This window comes from Fragaria vesca, linkage group LG5 (assembly GCF_000184155.1).
Source record: "Fragaria vesca subsp. vesca linkage group LG5, FraVesHawaii_1.0, whole genome shotgun sequence".
Classification (NCBI taxonomy): Eukaryota; Viridiplantae; Streptophyta; class Magnoliopsida; order Rosales; family Rosaceae; genus Fragaria; species Fragaria vesca.
In genome coordinates, this window is record NC_020495.1 from 28,314,193 (window position 1) to 28,335,345 (window position 21,153).

The 21,153-nt window shown below is 39.2% G+C and overlaps 3 protein-coding genes across 3 annotated transcripts; 1 reads left to right on the plus strand and 2 right to left on the minus strand.

Moving 5' to 3' along the window:
• Nucleotides 1-9,691: 9,691 nt before the first annotated feature.
• On the minus strand, nt 9,692-10,924 carry LOC101312645 (vinorine synthase-like). Its single transcript, XM_004301914.1, has 2 exons — nt 10,436-10,924; nt 9,692-10,303 (listed from the first exon to the last, which is right to left on the minus strand). Exons 1-2 carry the CDS (start codon nt 10,922-10,924, stop codon nt 9,692-9,694), a joined length of 1,101 nt encoding a protein of 366 aa, XP_004301962.1.
• A 2,521-nt stretch (nt 10,925-13,445) lies between these two features.
• LOC101312939 (BAHD acyltransferase At5g47980-like) lies at nt 13,446-14,803 on the minus strand. The gene is made up of 2 exons (XM_004301915.1): nt 14,786-14,803; nt 13,446-14,699 (listed from the first exon to the last, which is right to left on the minus strand). The coding sequence occupies exons 1-2, from the start codon at nt 14,801-14,803 to the stop codon at nt 13,446-13,448; spliced, it is 1,272 nt and encodes a 423-aa protein (XP_004301963.1).
• Nucleotides 14,804-16,411: 1,608 nt separating this feature from the next.
• On the plus strand, nt 16,412-17,359 carry LOC101313225 (protein FAR1-RELATED SEQUENCE 5-like). Its single transcript, XM_004301916.1, has one exon. The coding sequence runs from the start codon at nt 16,412-16,414 to the stop codon at nt 17,357-17,359; it is 948 nt and encodes a 315-aa protein (XP_004301964.1).
• The last annotated feature ends 3,794 nt before the right edge of the window (nt 17,360-21,153 follow it).

Consider the following 21,153-nt stretch of genomic DNA (forward strand, 5'->3'; position numbering starts at 1 on the left):
CCCTAGCGCCGCCGATCGGGTGGAAACTAGCTCGAACGGGTCCGACTGCCGTAGCTCTCCATCGCCGGAGCTCCCTCCTCCGGCCGCCAAAGCCGGCGATTCTTGGCTCAAAAGAAAGCTCTCCTCCCGTGCAGCAACCCCTCCAAAGAGCTCGCCCTCTCGTGGTCTAGGTAAGGAGAACCGGTGAGTGGAAGCTCTAGGGCTTTTTGTGTTGTTTTCGTTCGATTAGCCTAGTTAGGCTTGGAATTGGGTGTTGTGCTGGTCATGAAAGTTGTAGAGCATGATGAGGTGATTATTCTGTCAAAATTTCATAGGTTTTGGAGGTCGCCGGAATTGGCCTCCGGCCGCCGCCGGTTAAGAGATTTTTAGGGTTTTAAGTGTGGAATATTAAGAGGAGTATATTGATGTGATTTATGGAATTTTTGGATGAGATTTGGATAGGTTTGTGAATTTCCGAAGTTTGTTATTTTTGGCGGTTAATTAATGTAGAATCCGGCCGTAAGATTTAAGTCGTATTTTTGGGGAGGTTGTAATTACGGCTGCTGAGTATGATATTTAAGTTCGGATCGTTTCGATTAAAGAATATCGAAGTTAGGCAATGATGAGCGTAGTTATGGCTCTCGGTTGATTTTGCCTATTTTGTTTAAATATTAGAGTTTTAGTTGGGAAATTAATTTTATATTTATGCCAGGGTTCGAGGAACCTCTCTGGAGTGGCGATTTGGATTTCGTCGGGCTTATGCCTAGAGTTGTGAGTGGACTTTTGTTTTAAATAAAATGCATGCTATAGTTCATAGATGAACAATTAATGTCGCGGAATATTTTTACGTCATTTTAATTTGACGATTTTTATTTCTCTTGGAGAGTTACCGAAAATGGGATTTTCGGTGGATATAAATATGTATTTATGAGAGAGTATGTATATAAATGCTAGCTAGCCCTATGTGTCTGTCCACCTTAATGGCGTAGCATATAGCCGCATTATGGTGTGACGTGAGCGTTGGACGCGAGTGTAGTAGCCCTATATGAGTGTCTAATTCATATAGGGGGTATGGACACATATTTATACACCCGTCTGTCCACCTTAATGGCGTAGTGTAGCACCGCATTAAGGCGTGACGTGAGCGTTGGACGCGAGCGTAGTAGCCTTATATAGACCCATGAATTTATATAAGGAGTATGGACGTGTGTAAATACATACATATATTATAGAGCCTGAGAGGCTCGATATTTTATGAGATAAAAGTTTTATCGCTTGCAGCATGCATTCGATTTTCCTTGGAAATTGATTTGGGGAAACATAAATATTTTATTCGTTGATTTATTTTTGTCCACTCACTCTAACGTTTCGTTTTCAAATGTTTTCCCCTGGGCTCTTCGTTTTAAAAATGCCCAATTTGCAGGATTGCATAGTTGAGGTCGGACGTATTTGGAGAAGAGGCATAGTCAATAGTGTAGCTTCCGCTCATTTTTATATTTCTAGTCCATTTCCTTTCAAATAGAGTTGCTCTGAACTGTGGCTGTTGGCTATGAGATTTTCTTGTTTAAGTTAGTAATTAAATTGGGAGATGTTGTGATTTGGGGAGCACGAAGGCTCCAGGAGTTTAAGGTTGGATTTGGATTTTTCAGAAGTGTTTGCAGGTATTTGTTAGGAAGGGTTGTCCATTTTCAAGGGAGGTTATGCCGATTTTTCGGTAAACTTTCCTTGGAGGTGGTCCCCGCACGACTTACTCCGGGTTTCAGGGTGAAATTCGGGGTGGGTCGTGTCATTTTCTTTTGAGCCTCGTCTGTTTTCTCAAAACATGGCATTTCTATGTTGTTCCATTCTTTTGCAACTGGGCATTCACATGTTCTTCTTCCATTGCTAAGAGTAACATGAATTTCGTCATCTACCGGTAATCTGCAAAGGCAAAGTGATAAATATTGCAACATCAAATTTCAAAGAATTACAAAGGGATTCTCTAGAACAATAGTTTGGTACAGAAGAAGAGTATTGAGACCAGTGGAAATAATCAAACAAACCATTCTGAAAATAATTCAATCAAAACAACCACCCTACTATGAAATCCTACTAAATTTCTAGAGGCCTCCAACAAAGGAGGGAAGAATTAAGGTTTCTATAAGGCAACCATAATATGCATGTTAATTTAATAAAAGGGAACGCATTCTAACATTATGAAGCTCTGTTATGGAACCAAAAAAAAAAAAAGCAAGGACGCTTCTCAAGCTAATTTTACAGAAGATGATAAAAAAATGGGGCAACCAGTATAAGAAGCAATAATGGGAAATATAAAGGTAAACAATCAAATTCATATCTCAGTCAAAAGCAATCTTTTTTCAAAATCATTATAAACGATTAAACTTAACAAAGCCCATAGCAATCTAAGATACATAAACCAATAATTTTGACAAAAATATGGAAATTAACAATCAAAATTAAACCTTTAGTTTGATATAGGATCAGGGGAACTCAGGAAACTCTTGCATCAATTCATTCAGGTTGGTCTCAATGTATTTTATTGAGAAATTATATGTCTTTGATGAAGTATAAAATGTAGAGAAAGAGAGATAGCAAGAGAATCATCATCTTATTCATTGATATGAGCCCTTTATATAGGGAATTACACAATACCAATATGGTAAGGATATGAATACATAGATCTAGTCTAACTACATATCCTATTGGCATAAGGCCAAGGCACACAGTAAAGAATATCTAGAAAGATACAGAATATCCTAGAACACTCCCCCTTGTGCCGCGCGCTGATATGCCGATGGTGCTGATCTGTTGCCTCGTCAAAAACCTCGTCAAGTCACAAAAACCCTGTGGGAGAAAAACTGAACCTTGATCGTAGGAGAAAAAAGGTACAACGCACCCTTCACATTTGATAGTGACATGTATGTATGTGCTAGACTCCCCCTGAAGTTTGCACCTCCCCCTGATCTTTACATCAATCATAGGGCTCTTCCTGATTCTTACTAATCACGGAAATTTCAACAACTTAGCATATGTCAATGCTCTTTAACATGTCTTCAAATGTGGCATTAGGCAATGATTAACTAAATCATGCCGTATTGTCCTCAAATGATCTTTTACACTTAGATCTTGAGGAGAAGGCCGCTTGTGAACTCAAAACTTCAGTTACTAGAACAGTCGTAGGAAATACATATGAACGAACCGTAAACGGTTTTGGAAACTAGACTCATTTAGCTTTCCAACTGTATATTACACAAGTTCTGGTTCATCAGGAGCTATTCACAAAGTCCCGTCAAAGTTGACTGTTGTGCCAAAATTAGATTCTCGGACAGATTCGTCATACTTTACGAAAACGGCCATAACTCACTCAATATGATAGGTATGAACAAATGGTTGGTGTCCCTGGAAAGTAGACACATAGACCTTTCCAATGGTACCAATTTCACCATTTTCCAGTGAGTGAGATTTCATGTAGGTCCCGTGGAAGTTGACCTACGAAACTTGGCAAATTCTGATTTCGCTATTGATGTGTCTTTCTTATGTAGGGATAGAATAAGCCTCAACCTTTCATACCATTAAGTATTGAAAAAGGAGTTACTGCCATTACATTGGCATTGCGTGGGCGCATAGCTACACTTAGTTTTACAACGTACTTTTCATAGCGAATGAGATGTCAAGTCTTTCGTATTGTGTTGAGTACATTGATGCGTCTTATTGTACTTAGATGGGAACTCCATCTCTTAACACATATTTGTCATCTTGCTTTAGACAAAACAACGGATCTCTCTTTAGAGCAAAGACCTTGACTAATCATAGGAGTATATGTAGGCCTCACTAGTTATAGAGCGCCTAAGCCGATTGATGGAAAATCATCATCAATACAGTCATCGAGTGCCTTATCGAGACTGTGTCTTCCCAAGATCTTTTTCTTCAGATGTTGATACATATTGGCATCTCTTGATCCATCAAGAGTCCATGTAAATCTGGAATGAACACGAAAAGGCATAATTCACCATATCCCTTCCAAATCAAGTAGAGTCCATGTGCATTTCAATACATTTAGCAAACGCATGCTCTTGTGGTTTAGAGCCACTTGATTCGGATGAATGAAGTCCGTTTAAGACCTTCATGTATATCTCTGATCCTATAAAGATGTTATTATGACCACATTCATAGGCTGCTTGTTCAGTTATTCGGAAACTACCAAACTGACAAAGTAGTGGAGTTCAATGACATCCATTACGAAAGCATATCTTATCGTAGTCAATCACAGTGCGTGATAGTGAGAGACCTTGCGCCATAAGGTGAGTCTAAACTCTTGTTCTCACTACGCTATCTAACAAAGGTATAGTTGATAGGGTTTAGCTTGCGGTGTCAGCATCACCTGCCCAAGGACCTATCTCTTTGTTAATGTTGGATCGCATCTTTCTGTTAGGCCAATCAACTAAGTTGATATCCATCAACGAAGGGTGTTTCGATAGTAGACTCATTATCTCACGTCCTCATGTACACTAGTGTAATACTTGTAGAGATCTCTATATGGATTGGATTTGACGTTAAGGCGTCCCCCAACGATAATCACAATTCAGACTTCATGAGACGGATTTGAGTATCACTGATCAACGGATCAGGTTATGCCAAGCTCGCTTTCTTCCTAGTGAGAGAATATATCGAACCTAAGGGCCTCCCTCCTTTTGGGGAGCCACACGGCCTTGTGACACCAATTTTGCCATTATATGGCGTCACTATATCACCATCCATGGTGATGACGTCAAGACCAACACCTTTTGGTCGCGCCATGTCCTTTGAATAGGACATCAATCCTTACAGACATATTTGCAGCATGTGATCTCGTCACTTTAACACTTTAACCATTTGGGATGAAGATGAGACTTAGTGGGGACAAACCACGACAATTCACGTCGTTCCACTTGAACACTTGTGTTCTTATCTCCCCCTAACGGCGGGAATATTGTCTTATCAAAGTGACAATCCGCAATTTAGCGGTGAATGAGATTGCCTGACAAGGTTTCTACATATGCGGATTTATAGGTAGAGGTTCACATCCAACCTAAATATTTATTCATCTCAAATGACCCATCATTGTACGTAGTGGCAATGCGATTTGGCACCTAGAAATAACATCTAGCTGAGCTCAAGGATTGGAGATCCATTTCAATCTTGTTTGAGCTCAAGGATTGCAATCCTGGTACACAGTCACGAGCTGTAGTACAAAAATATTCAATGATGGTGGGTCGTAGATGAATAGTAAAGCTGCATGCAAATATTGCATAGCCCCAAGACGCAATAGAAAAATTGGTGTGCATCAATAATGTTCGAGCGACAAGCTAAAGTTGCTTAGTCGTAGCCTCGATGAGACAGTATTGCGTGTGACCATGGGGTACAGGACACTTCAACTTACATCCCGATAAACTTCTTTAAAGAATGGGTAGTGAGCCGGTAGAAATATAAGCAGCATAAACAGTAGATAATAGTGTAACATGTGACCAGTGTGCTAACACTTCAACCAACACTATAAAGCATAAAAGGTGTCCGCAAGTTGGTTGTATCTATCTACATAGTTTGATGTAAGAATAGAATGTTCACTTTTGTGTCATTTAGCGTAGGAGGGTCTCACTCCTAATTTAGCTAAAGAATAGGCTTTCAAAACGAGGAATGAGCATTGCAGGGGGTCAATGCGACATCGAGGGAAGGCCGGTGCACCTCAATTGCTTGAGGAATTGAACGGACGACCTCCAAGAAGTTAGAGTCGTGTTTGGGTGACGTCAATGTCCCCCGGGTCACCACCATGCTTCATGGTGATGCTAGATCTCGAATATCTTCGTTTTGAGCGGAAGAATGGATGTCCATGAGAATTTCTCAAAATTTGGACCATTATATCTCTTCCAGGTTGACCAATTTGGTCAAACCAAAGCCTATATAAGTTAGTGTCCCAAATATCATGTTTGGCAACAACATGGGATTCGATATTCGAATCATAGTGACATACAGTCCACTAGATTGACTCATGAATTTCTCCAAAATGCGCTTCAGTCCGCATTCATGAGAAGGTATACACGAAAGAATTCTTGTTCATTCTCACAATGTGTTTTCAAATGAAAACTATTAGCAGTAATGTCTTTAAAGCTCAATATGGTTCGATTGCCTCTCAATGCATAGAGGGTATCTGTGACATTGATCATGGTGCCATGAGGCATCAAGATTTAAGCTAAACCGCGTCCTTGAATGACCGGTATGATTCAATCATTGTAGTCACAGAAGATTTACAAAGACACAAAATCCAAAGATAGTTGCCGGTTCTTTAGAATGTTGTGGATAGTTCCACTATCTGCGAAGCACTCAATGTCTCGATGAGGCATATCTACAAGAAGGAGTAGATAGGCTAGTTAATAGTTCCACTTGAACCATTTAGAAGGATTGCAAGAAGCTACGAAAAGCTGCAATCCCGAGAGTGCATAAAAATTTCCGCGCACAATGACCTTTGCGCACTAAAACAGCCATAACTTTCTCGTTAAAATAGATATGGACGAACCGCGAAAATTTCTAAAAACTAGACTCATAGAGCTTTCCAATGATATAAAGCTCACTGTCTGGTTCGTCCGGAGCTGTTCACAAAGCTAAAACGAAGTTGACTGTCTAGAAGGGACAGATTGCTGTTTTTCGCAGAATTGGCATGTGCGAAGCTGTGAAGCTTGCAAGGGGCGTGTAGGCTTTTGCCTTAGCCACAAGTGACGTGTGTATGATCAAAACCAAGTTCTTTCGGTCATTCTAAGGTCGTAAACTCCATGACTAGTTAGCAAAAGCTCCCTGACATGAATATAAACTAACTCAGAGGACCTAGAGGATTAGATCATGATGATAATTTTCCGATTTTTGATAAGTCTTCAACGTCTTTTGCAAGACGGCAATTGGTTTAATAGCGTAGGGGATCCAAAATCAAAAGCTTTCGGTAACTCCAAGTCAGTATGACCAGGCATGTCCGTGGAGGGTCGGTAGTGCGAGGCACACTTGAAACCACTATCTCCTTAATTTCGGACAATTCTAAGACATCACACTGAGCTTGGATGAGCCTAGTTGAACAATTGATGATGGAAAATCCGCTATAGGGTAGAAGACTTAACCGAAAACACGTGGGCAATCCTTTTTGAGGATGCAGTGCCACGAGTCACCTTCAAAAGAAGGGACCAAAATCCGCACAATATGCCATGTCTCTAAGGACGATGTAAGAATATACATCTTTTTTATAAATCAATATGAACCATAAGAGGAGAATAGTTTCACTTCGAAAAAATTCCCAAAGCATTCATATATTATTGCTAATGTGAGTATATATCGAGGTCTCGAATAAACAAAGGACATCGATACGATGTCTTATTACATATAGCTTGGAAAGAAAATCAATGTCTAACCAATGACATCAAAGTCAGGGGTAGCTAGAGCTGTTGATTTTTCGTACTTTTTGTATGCATTCATAATTTGAAGGAGCTTGACAATCTTGAACCAGTGATCCGAAGATCCACAACGGTTGCATTGTCATGTGCTGACGTGAGTAGTTTTGACAAAATGGTGTCTAGACCGGGAGTGTCGCTATTAGAGCCGGCGACACCTCCCCCTCTTTTCTAGACATCGGCATGACGTTTTCTGCTGTTGCCATGACCCATATTGTTGTCCCCACATTAAGGGATAATCCCAAATAGGTTTATCGCATTAACGTATGTACAATTCTCGTTTATATGATCAAAATCAAGTCTCGTTGGTAATTCCAAACCAACTTGGAGGACTTAGAGAACTTGATGATGATCGAATCCGCTAAAGATTATGGATCATGATGCCACAAAAGATCATCGACAATATGTAGTTAATTAAGGTGGTAAGCAATCCACTTGACTAATAACTCAACAAGTAGAGTTATATGAACGTTTCAAGAAACGCTCCATGAGTGCATTCCACAGTACTTTGTGGTCATTACTTTTTGCACAGATTGCCATTGAAGGCTTTTGTCGATGTGGCGCGTCAAAGACTTTGAGCGCATGAGATGTGAAATCTCGGCATCTAGGCTTGTTAACCTGGGGGTCAAAATATGTGGTTTAATCATTTTCAGTGAAAGGTTCCATAGATACCAAGCGAAGATTCGCCTTAGGTATCGAGTACGTCAAAACTCAATGAGCAGAATGTTACGTTGCTCTTGCATACAAAACCAAGCTGTTATGAGACTCGATAGAGGTCACAAATAATGCTTTTAATGGTTTGTCCTTCGGATTGATCATACACAATCCGGAAAAAGCCGCGAATTGATCAAACACAATTCGGAAAAGGCCTCGGATTGATCAAACACAATCCGGAGAAAGGTTGGGGTTGATCATACACAACCCGGACAAAGAAGCAAGAGTGATCAAACACACTCTTGACCCGCAAATAAAATTCCGGGATTTTTGGTACCTGCACACACAAAATTCCAAGCATAGAATGGAGATGGAGAAGGGAGGAAAGGATTTTATCCTCCCTGAGTTATTGAACTTGAAAAAGTTTAAGGTTTCAAAACATACCTTTCTGGTTTCTTTGGAAGACGAGCAATCTTGAAATCTTTGGTTTCTAGAGGCTGCCGAGAGGAGAAACAACGTTTTGCCTACTTATACTTCGAATTTGGGGCTGAAAATTTGACAGGAGGAGCAACTCTGGATGGGGAAGCTGCTGTCAAAATTTCAGATTGATCGGAGCAAGGGAAGGTGGCGAACGGGTGGTCGGTAGCAGCGGCAGTCTAGAATCTTCCAGCGGCCGGTTCGGAGACTTTCCGGCCGGTTCTCAGGGTGAGACCGGCGGCGTTGGATCCGGGACAGAGAGAGCTTTCTGGGGATATAAAACTCCGACAGAGGGCAGTCGGAATTTTGGTTGGAAATCGGGAAAATAAGGCTGTCCGATTTTAGGGTTTGGAAAACAAATGGTGGGCTATTGGCTCTAGGGTTAGAACAAAGTGCATGATAATGTGATGAAGTATAAAGTGTAGAGAAAGAGAGATAGCAAGAGAATCATCATCTTATTCATTGATATGAGCCCTTTATATAGGGAATTACACAATACCAATATGGTAAGAATATGAATGCATAGATCTAGTATAACTATATATCCTATTGGCATAAGGCCAAGGCACATATAAAGAATATCTAGAAAGATACAGAATATCCTAGAACAGTCTTCTTATAATAGTCATATATCAAGCATGACTTGTGTGTTTTTTTAAGAGAGAAATGAATAATTCATTAATCAAAGACAAATGTGGTTTATGTTACAAAGGTCTTGATCCATGTTTGATGTAAGTAGAACTATAATTAAAGTCCTTCACTCTTCAAACTACGTACATATGTTGTTCTATCTCCTTTTCATCCCCAATAGTAACATATGACCAACGCAACTCCCACTCATCACCACCACAAAATCCACCACAGCCATAAATCGATTAACTGCATCATCTGCATGTCACTCCATTGATGGAACCTTCAGTTTCACCTCAGCAAATTGAAACAGAATTCTCAGCAAATTAAACATCAGCTAGGGAGCACAAGAGAGGGCTTTTTATTTTAGCTAGGCCCTAGGCACACAAACTACACGACACGGGGATTTATAGAAGAATATGCAAGCAGCTCCTCATCATTTTCAAATACGACCATGTCTTCTTCTTTCAATGTCAAGCGTGCTACTATGCCACGCCATCACTGGTATCCATCAAGGTAGTCAAATTCTTGATTTCTACCATTGCAGGACTATTCACCAATGGCTTTCCCCATCCAAAATCAGTTTCATAAATAGGCAACCGACACCAACTGGTGGAACAATAGCACTCTCTATCACCCTTTTGCAACAGCTCTCCATACTCTTTCAGGAGTCTACTTATATCGTCCACACCTATACCATTAGCACCATACTTCACCTTCAGTTCATTTGTCCCTTTCCTCATTGCAGCAACCAAGCCTTGAAGACCATCCTCACTTTCCCCTTTCATAGATATTGCTGGAAAGAACCCCAAAAGGTTCCCCATCAAGTTGTCCGGTGATGGTTGCGCCAATATTTTCCGCATGTTCACAGTTTGCAACCATGCCGATGATGATGGTCTTGCAGAACGTGAGTATGCGGTTGATGCTTTCATCGCACAGTTCCAAATAAGCGCTGACACGACCTCTACCCGCGTGGGATTTTGCACCGCAGCACTGGCAGCTTTGGACTTCAGTGACTCAATCTTCGAGGATTCAAACAAGAATCTCCTTGTTGTACACCTTTCATTAGCAATCTTCAGAAACGGTAGATGTTTGAACTACTCCAGTGGGGGAAAACGAGAAGCTGCACCAACATATTGATCTGGAGGAAGTTCCAGACCATGGGAAGTTGCAGACCACCTGTTGAGGAATGTGCTAAATGTGAAGGCATCGATGATCTTATGACAAACCTGGAATCCGATTGCTACCCCGCCACATTCAAAGAAGTTGGCCTGGACTAGTAGAATATCCTGGCCGGAGTCTCCTTCAGCATATTGTAAATTAGGAATCAACTCTTTTTCAAAATCAAGATCGGGTTTGTCCAATGCCTTTGATATGGGACAGTTGACCCGAGCTTCAAGAAACATAGCTCCCTCGTCATTGCAACAGACTGAAGCATGATCCTGGATTCTTCCCGCAAAGGGGTAGAAGCGAGTTAGGGTTTCAGATAGTGATCTTTTCAGAAGCTTGGTTCTTTCAACAACCAAACATGGGCGATCGATATGATTGACCTCATGAGTATCACTATCGTTGGGATAGAACAGAATGAGAGGGAAATGAATTGAAGGAGAAAACTGATCTAAAATTGAGATGCTGAAATTTCTAAGGTGGTGAGGAGTTGAAGAGGAAGGTGTAATTCTTTCTTTGTGAAAAACTTCAACCTTGACCTCTAAGCTCATCTTGTAGCTCCACGACCTCTCTTTCATAACTCATTCGTAACAACTAACACCTTCATATAAAGCCACTGTAAACGTTACGTCACGATGCTAATATGGCCGGACAGAGGTTGGTAGGTTTTAGATTTTTCAAATGCAAAGTTATGGATCATGATTGAGAAGGAAAAGTTTTAATTTTTTTAGATGGCATCCGGCCTAATCTAATAGCATCGAGTCAAAATCTATGGCTGCACTAGAGGCCAATAGAAGGAGGAGTTCCGCTTTGGTGGCTGTTCATTCTCACCAGCTCCAGAGCGGCAAAAAACTTTTTTAGTCACCAGCTCAGTACTATTATTTAGTTGGGGGTGGGTGATGACAGCTTTGCGAGGTTTTATGATTAGTTGATTACACCACTCAAATAGTCAAATATGTTATGCTACTATGTCCAATTAATCAGAATTCAGAAACGTCCTCAAATTTGCTGATAGGGGAATCAGAAACGTTCTCATATATTCTGAGAGGGGAATCAAGTGACTGATGCTCTTGCTGATATTACATTGTTCTTAACTGGAATGACATAGTGGATTGTGGGATGACCTTGCTCTTTCCATCTATTACGTTCTATTTTCGGCAAGATGAACTTGGTCACCCAAACTTTCGAATATGACAGGCAGTTTGTCTATCCATCTATTACTATTGTCAGCGAGATGAACTTGTTCTCATACGTTTTTCAGATATTTTAGGCAGTATGTCTTGTTTCTAACGTTTTGGCTTAAGTTTATCGGATGATTCAGTTCTGTTTGTTCTTCTATTTGCGTTGTATCATTTGTATGTGTTTGCACCTGTTTTTGGTAAATCGGCCCTTGAAATATTGGCCAATAGATAAGGAAAATTTGGTGCTTTATTGGCAATATCTCAATAGAATTTCATAATAAAATTCTATTAGATGTTAACCTTTAGAGAAGAAATTAAAAAGGAAGGAAATAATGGCGATTTCTCATAATTGCCGATATATAATCGAGGAAGGAAATATCGGCGATTTCTCATAATTGCCGATATACAATCGAGGAAGGAAATATCGGCGATTTCTCATAATTGCCGATATAAATTGAGGAAGGAAATAACCGAGAATTAAATCGCGTTTGAAGGCATCAAAGACGATATTTTGTAATTAAGAGAAAATCGATTACAACAGTTCCGCAAGAAGAAAGTAATCAAGGAGAATCAATATGGAACATATTTCTTTCGGTCATTAAGACCGAAATACTCATTGAATTAAATTGGTTATTTCCTTTCTAATTTTTATGTTTATACTTGTATATATTCGACCCTCAGCCTCATTGTAAAAGGTCCCTGACCAACACAAACAACACTTCAATACAAACTCTATCAAATTCTCTACAAATTCTCTACAATATCAATCTTTTTATCCATGTTCTAGCATAGTTCTCTTCTTCTTTTTATTCGCTTTCTTTACATTCCGCACTTTATCGCTTTCTTTACATTCCGCACTTTACTTTCATGCAATTTCTCTTCCGCGTCTTTAAATTCATACACTTTAATTTATCTCAATTACTTCATGCAATTTATGTTTCATGCAATTTAAATTTTCGTCTTTATTAGATTCTTGTTCTTTTACTTTTCGCACTTTAATTCTCGTAAATCTTTATTAGAAAACAAAAAATAGAGCCATTACCGGTGGAAACGCCAAAAGTCTTTGTAACAAAGACAAGAGAACCTAAAGGCCGAGACAGTTCCTTCCTTGGCCTACAATCTCTTGGAAGAAGTCAGATTAGGCGCAAAATTAATCAAAACCTCGCTTGGCCAACAGGCCGCGAGTTGGCACGCCCACGCAATCAAGAAGGACAATCGTACCTTCGAGTCCCTCGGCCTCTCTTTTCGGCCGAGGCGATTTTTGAGGCAAACAGTATGTGAAGCATTGTTCCTCCATTTGGTTGCAACTCTAATTTTTCCCTTTTTCTATTGGGATTAAAGAATATTCCCTTTCCAATGCAGACCCCGTTCTGACATTTGCAGAATCATTACGTTATTCTATCTTAATAACATTTGAGTGGGAGTTTAATAGTTTTCATTATCATATATAGTCCTACTTATCTAGAGCATAATGTTCTTATTCCATTTAGCTTTTGGGACCCTAAGATAAGACCTTTAACAACCTTAACCAACCTCAACTCCGGAAATGTAGTGATGACTTTGAGAATGGCCAAAAACAAACAAATTAGACACTGCAGAGAGTAATCTGTGCTTTTTGACCTTTTTCACAAGTTGGTCAATACAGTGATCGACTAGTTCTGGACAAAACATCAAATTAACTATGGCATCCCCTCTCGAATTACCTACTTAATTTGAATCAAGATTTTGTTCATTGAGATAAGCATTAATCATACAACAATATGAGAAAGAAAATCAATTAGGAAAACAGAAAAATATCGAAAGAACATGGAGACAGAGACCCGTGATAACAGCAAACAATAATCTAAGAAGTAAGAAGCACAAGAGGAGGCTAGCTTTTCTGTTTTAGGCACTAAGTGACAGTGGGATTTAGAGAAGCAAATGCGAGAAGCTCCTCATTCTTTTCAAATATGGCCATGTCTTCTTCCTTCAAAGTCAAGCGTGCTTCTACGCCACCTCCATCGCTCGTATCCATCAGCGTAATCAAATTCTTGAGTTCTACAGTTGCAGGAACACTCATCAGTGGCTTCCCCCATCCAAAATCGGCTTCATAGAAAGGAAACCTGCACCAACTGGTGGAACAATAGCACTCTGTATCATACTTCTGCATGTCCTCCCCGTACTCGTTCATGAGTTTACTTACATCTTCCCCACTAACAAATTTAGTACCATACTTCACCTTAAATTCCTCAGACCCCTTCCTCATCGCAGCAACTAAGCCCTGAAGATCATCATTGCTTTCACCTCCTCCAGTCGATCTTGCTGCAAAGAATCCCAAAAGGTTCCCCATCAAGTTTTTCCCAGATGGCTGCGCCAATATGTTCCGCATATTCACAATTTGCAACCATGTTGATGATGATCTTACAGAATCCGAGTTCGCACTTGATGCTTTCATAGCAGTTCTCCAAATCAGTGCTGACACGACTTCGACTCGCGTCGGATTAGGCACGGCAGCACTGGCAGCTTCAGACTTGAGATATGCAATTTTCGAGGATTCAAACACTAATCTCTTTGTTATACACTTTTCTTTAGCAAGTTTTCCAAACTGTGGCGGTGGCTTGAATAGATCCAGTGGTGGGAAACGAGAAGCTGCGCCAACGTATTGATGTGAAGGAAACACTGTATGATCACTGGTGCCAAAGCCAAGCGAAGTTGCAGCCCAACTATTGATGAATGTGCTGAGTGTGTAGGCATCAATCATCTTATGAGAAACGTTGAATCCAATAGCGATTCCACCACACTCGAAGAAGTTGACCTGGACATTTAGAAGAACATAGCCTGTTTCTCCTTCATCAGTAGATTCCAACTTAGGAATCAATTCTGTTAGAAACTCAAGATCGGGTTCTTCCAAGACCCTTGATATGGAACACTTGACCTTAGCTTCAACAAACACAGCTCCTTTGTCATTGCAACAGATTGAAGCATGATCGTGGATTCTTCCTGCAAAGGGGTAGAAGCGAGTTAGGGTTTCAGAGAGTGATGTTTTCAGAAGCTTGGTTCTTTCGACAACCAAACTTTGGGGATCAATACTATTAAGCTCACGATCGCGAGGTTGAACAGTATTGGGGTAGAAGAGAAGTAGTGGGAAATAAACTGTGGGAGAAAACTGATCGAAAACAGAAAGGGTGAAAATCGAAGGGGGTGAGGAGTTGGAGAAGAAGGACTAATTGTTTCTTTGTGAAGAACTTCAACCTTCACCTCTAAGCCCATTGTGCTAACTCCACCACCTGAGTTTCATAACAAAGAACACACTCCAAGAGTCCAAGTCCATATATATAAAGACCGGCACAGCACAAGGATTAACTCACATGCGCGCAGTGCCGGCGGCAATCTTTACAGATAGACTATCCAAAGATATGGGTTATAATACGGATTGAGTGGGAGTATGATTAAATCTTTACAGATAGACTATCCAAAGATATGAGTTATAATAAGGATTGAGTGGGAATATGATTAAATTAATTTTCCGTCATTAAAATATATATATGTACAGTCCTGCTATTCAAACTCTCTTTCTGTATCCTGTTACAAAAAAAAAAAAAAAAAAAGGAAAAGAAAAAGAACTCTCTTTCTGTATAGTAGTGATTGATTCCCTCGAAAAAAATTAAGTAAAATGTTTCTGTACATGTGTGAGTAGTGGCTAGTGACCACCAACCTCTTCTTCCAAAAGGAACAATTTAAATATAAGCAATGCTCTATCCAAAAAATAAAAAGAATAATACACAGCAACCAAAATTGTTGAAAACGAGCAAGTCAATCGATTGACTGTGATTCCGGACAAAACACCATACCAACCAACCATACCGACAGTCTCAACCCTTATCTGATTAACTTGTGAGTTATTAACTGTAGATTAAATTAAGCAAAAAGGATACGACTATAATAGCACTTGTCATCAACTAGAATTTGTTGGGTTGTTATGGCCGGCTATAGCTGGCTTAAAGCCGTAAGAAACATGTTGATTCAAATACGAGTCTAGCTCATTGATTCTACAAAAGAAATGGGACATTTTCATTGCAGATTAGTGATGGACTCATGTTTCCGAAGAAGCTTCATGGTTTCTAGTTAATTAACTTCATGAGAAAGGGATTGTCATTACATCTTTTTTCATATTGTACATTTCACTCAACTAATTGATGAGCAGATCAATCGTATATATCCACATGTGGATCGTACGTCTCAAGGGATTAGGGTTACTACTCATCGAAAGGAAAAAGGAAATAGGGTTACTAGCTAGCCTAATACGTACGTACGAGTATTAATGTAGCTAAGATTTAGCTAGCTAGGCTTCTTGAAGCTGAAGATTAACGATTTCGTAGTGCACACTAGCTAGTCCATCACTGCGCAACAATAAGTAGAAACTATTCAAGAAGACAAGAAACAAATATGTGTTTGGCTTGTAGCATTTCCAAATTCCAACGATTGCTTAAGGATTCGATATAGTACGTACGTAGTGGTGCATGCATGCAACCTAGCCAGAGATACGGTGGGCATGCATTGATGCCGTGCATGCGACGACTGCCCTAACTGATCTCGCATGCCAAGCAGATTAATCACGCCCACATATATGATCGATTAAGCTAGCTCCACAATATGGATGGTGTTGATCGATGAATAGTTATCAAGGGTATTCAGTAGGTTTATCTGGACTATACGTGTGCATGTGTCTAATATTCCTTCTTCTCCCACCTGGATTAGGTTTACCTTATTACCTAGCCTTCATTATCTATAAATATGAACTGCGCAGCGGAAATTAGAAACTATTCAAGGAACCAGAAAGAATAGTTTCTAATGTCTACCACACAGCGAAGTGAAAGTATGAATTCATTTTTTGATGGCCATGTCAATTCCAAGACTATCTTGAAGCAATTTGTTGAGCAATATGAAAATGCATTGAGAAGCAAGGTGGAAAAAGAAAACTATGAAGATTTCAAGTGTTTCTCGTACAGTCTTCCCGGTGCAACTCATTACAATATGGAAAAACAAGCACAAGACATTTACACAACTTCGAAGTTCAAAGAGTTTCGAGATGAATTGACAGGTAAAATGTATTGTGACTTTATTTCTGTTGAAGTGGATAATTCAATTTCACAATACATAATTTCTGAAGATATCAAGATTGGGGAGATGAACAAAGTTGTTCACTTTCAGGTTTCATTCAATGATGAGAATGATGAAGTTAACTGCAATTGTTGCCTCTTTCAGTTTAGAGGTATATTGTGCAGACATGCAATATATGTTTTAATTCGTCATAAGAAAAACATGATTCCAGATAAATGTATCATGAGAAGGTGGAGGAAGGATGTGAAAAGATGTCACACAAGGGTTCAAATTAGTTATGGCGGATGGGATGCTAGGCCTGAGTCACGAAGGCTTGACATGATGCAGAAGAATTTTGACGACATTAAGGACTCAGCATATGATTATGAAGATAAGTGCATGATTGTTATGACTTGGTTGAATAACCTAAAGGAAGAACTGTCCAAACATGAGTCCAAGAACTCTGGTGCTTGTGGTGGTGCTGAACCAGTACCAAGTTCACCTGTCAACAGAAACGTGAGTGACGCTGATGGAATTTCAAATCCAAGTCAACATATACTTACTCCATTGGTAAATAAGAGAAAGGGTCGCCCACCATCTAAAAGGAAGATGTCTAAGGTCGAGGAAGAAGTAAGAAAGAAGCGAAAAAGAGAACAAAAGAAAAAATGTGGCGAGACTGGTACTAATGAAGAACTAGGAGCAAAGGCATGCAACTTAATTGTGTAATTTTTTTTTAGAGTTAATTTCATTTCTAAGAAAAATATTGAATTATGTATTGTTATGTTGCTTTTGTAGGGGTCAAGAACAAGAGGTCGCCCGCCATTGAAAAAAAATGATTCTCAGGAAGAACAACCGCAAGGGGTCAAAAACAAAAAACAAAATCGGAGAAATAAGGTATCATCCAATAAAAATTCTGATCATGAAGGAGAAGGATTGAAGGTAAAGTGACTTGTTTTAATTGTGTTAACTACATAGGATCATAATTTCTGAGCTTAGATATATACATCCTTATGATATATTGTATGCTTGCTTCCTAAAGGATTTTCCACCCTCACAAAATGATGTCAACCCAAAAAGAGTGCGTGTACCATCCAGAAGATTGTTGGAAACAATCTAATAGAAAAAAACAAAGACTGAAGGTATGTATTCGAATCTTGTATTAATTTACTATTAATTTGTACATACTATCTTTCTTACTCTCTGAAATTCATCTGATGCAGGTATAGTATGTGATCTAGTTCGAGTGAAGAGAATGACCAAAGTGCAGTTTTAACCAATGACTGAAGCTTAATTTCACTGGAACTTCTTGTTTTTATTTTTCACTATTTCATATGTACCCCATATTTCAGTTTAAAGACGTTTTCATCTCACACTATTATACAGAACAATCATTCAGACCAAGAGGTCCCAATTTTCTTTTCAACAGTTTATTTAAAGTACCTAATGTAATGTTCTTATTTGTACAACTTTTCTTGTCATTAGAAACAGAAGGGTTTCGCATATTGATGAATCTTTCTTCAGTATGTAACATGATGAATCTTTAAATTTTTAAAATTGAGTATATGTCAGCTATTGAATGATGGAAACCTCATGTAATTAATCGTGGCAGCATATTGATATACAGTCCAAAACAAAGTGTTACCAGAAACCCAGTGCACATTAGCATGCATTGAACAACTTGATGCTTAATGATTTTGAAACAAGTTTTGAAAGATCAAATATCAATAGAGCTTTTTCTCATTAGCAATAGAACTTCCAGATGAGCGTCAGAGCTCAGAGGCATAAACTACTCCTACTTTGATGGTCACAACGTCATGCAAAACTTCATCCAAAAGCCAAAAACTCATGGTAACATCCACTAGATAATAGAAAAGGATTCCTAGCTGATTTAAATAGGGTTTAGAGAATAAAGCTGTTTGCTGTGGTGGCCTGCCATAATAACGAAGGCTGAAGAAAGGACTGATCAAAATGACTTCTTCTCGTAAGAAACCAACCAATGAACTCCATCTTCCTCGTATCAAAACAAAAAACAAAACAAAAAAGGTGCTTCTAGATGTACCCAGCAAATTGCTATGTAGACCCAGCAGTGAAAATTTTACCACCAATCTTTCAATATTACCCTCTCATTTAGATAATAAGAAAACTCTTTGTTAAACAAACATAAAAACGAAAACCAAATTTTCTACATGTAGAGTTCTTCCACTTCCATCTTCAATCCCCACTATTTATTCTTCCAATTCGATCTATTGATTCTATTCTCCTCCTTGTTCAATCCCCATTCTTTCATCATATATTGAGTGGTTAATTAACACTATAATTTATGAGGAGAAACCATCTTGTTGCAGACGTTGCTGGGTTTTGGTCTCTTTGAAGAAGTGTGTGGTTACAATCATCTGAGATCTTTATGATCTCATGTCTCTTATAAGAGGATGAATTAAATATATACATGATTGATGAGTCATTTCTAAATTTCATAATAACAACATGGAGATGGAGGTCCTACATATTCAATATCTGATCTGGGTAAAACGAAAGAAGAGGACGAAGAAAGAGGAGAACTAGGCCACATCGCCATACTTTGTATTTTTTTTTTTTTTTTTTTTTTTTACTAAAGAGTCAGTTTCGTATTTTATTTTAATAAATTAAAATGAGAGGGTAATATTGAAAGATTAGTGGTAAATTTTTCACTGCTGGGTCTACATAGCAATTTGCTAGGTACATTTAGCAGCACCCAACAAAAATCCCCCTTTCTTGTGTGGAATAGGGCAAAGCTTTTTTGCCGATGCTTGATTAAGAACCTTGTGTGGCATAGGGCAAAACTTTTATTGCCGATGCTTGATTAAGAAGAGCCGATCAATTGAGAGGAGGTGAGGGCTGAGAGGAGATCAACATGAAAAAGAAAACGTCAAAGCAAACAAACTAAAAAATAGGGTTTAGAGATAAAAACAGAATTAAGTAATTACAAAACTAAAAGAAACAAGAATTATAGTAAATAAGAAAAACAGAAATATAAAAGAGTAAAAAATTAAGCTTTGACATCAGCCGCCACGTCAGGTGGGCTCTAGGTGGTTCTCCAAATGGTGGTTCACCTAGCATTACTCAGAAAGAAAGCACGTATATTGTATATATGTGCGCTTCGTGTTCGTCCGTACAAAATTCCATGGCAGTTGACGGTGATCTTCCTCAGAGCTACAAGGTTAGGCCAGACACGGAACAACTCCTTGTTCATAATCTTCGTCCCAAACTCGACGGAGAAGACTTTCCCCAAGGGCTTGTTCCTTTATGTGATCTGTATGGAAATAAAGAACCATGGCAGATATGGAATGATTATTTCCAAGAATTATCAGTGAAAGACAAAGAAAGGACAGGCCTCTACTTCATCACACAGCACAAGACGAAGACTCCAAGGGCAAGGGGCAAGCGCATAAATCGAACAGTCGACAGCGGCACCTGGAAAGGCGAAGACCCCCCCAAGGGAGTACTTGCTGCTTCTTCTCGAACGGTGATTGGCAAGAGAAGAAGATTTCGCTACGAAAACAAGGAGGAGTCGGAACAAATGCACGAGTTTGAACTTGATGCATCTGTATTGAGAAACAAACGTAAAGCAAAGGACTACGTTCTTTGTATTCTTAGAAAGAAAAGCAGATCGGTAAAAAAGAATTCAGAAGATCAAGATGATCAAGAAGAAGACGATATGAGTTGCGACGCAAGTGATGATCATGAACAAGATGGAGACCTTCCTGAACCTGAGTTATTTGAAGAAGAAACCAGTACCACTACTCAAAAATTAGACGAACATACTCCAAAAACTGCTGTGGAGTCTGAGGTATACCTACAGCAACAGATTGCTGGCCAGGCTATGGAAAAGAATGATCATGAAGGTTCACAGGAATCGGACGAACTTCGGAAGTGTGTAATGGAGATTGAGGTATACATAGAGAAACGTATTGCTGGCCAGGCTATGAAAAAGATTGATCATAATGATTTAAAGAAATCAGACGAACTTCGAACATGGGCTATGGAGTTTGAGGTAGGCCTAATGAAACAGAATGCTCGTGACCAGGCTAAGAAAAAGAATGATCATAAAGATTCACAGACAGTGAGCTTAGAAGAGATGGAGAACTACCTGATGAGTGATGACTGATCGAAGAAGATGTGTATCTTATCATGATCCGTTGTCTGAGGCTACTCCATCTTGTACGTGTTATATCTTGCTGCTTAAACTGATTAGCTTCAAGTTAAGTTTTCAATTTTACAGATAGAAACTTGGCTTCATCCTAGATACATACATACATATATAAATATATATATATATATATATATATATAAATATACAGGCCTTCTCGGCTGCGGACGTCCGCACCGAAGGTTTCGGTGCGGATTTCCATTTTTGCACCACTTTCCGATCGAATTTCCTCAAACTTCCTTCTAGACATATCTAGATCATCTTGTGTAGATTATCTCTGCAAAATTTCAGCCAATTTGGTGATCTTTAAGGCCCTCAAAATCGAAAAACAAAT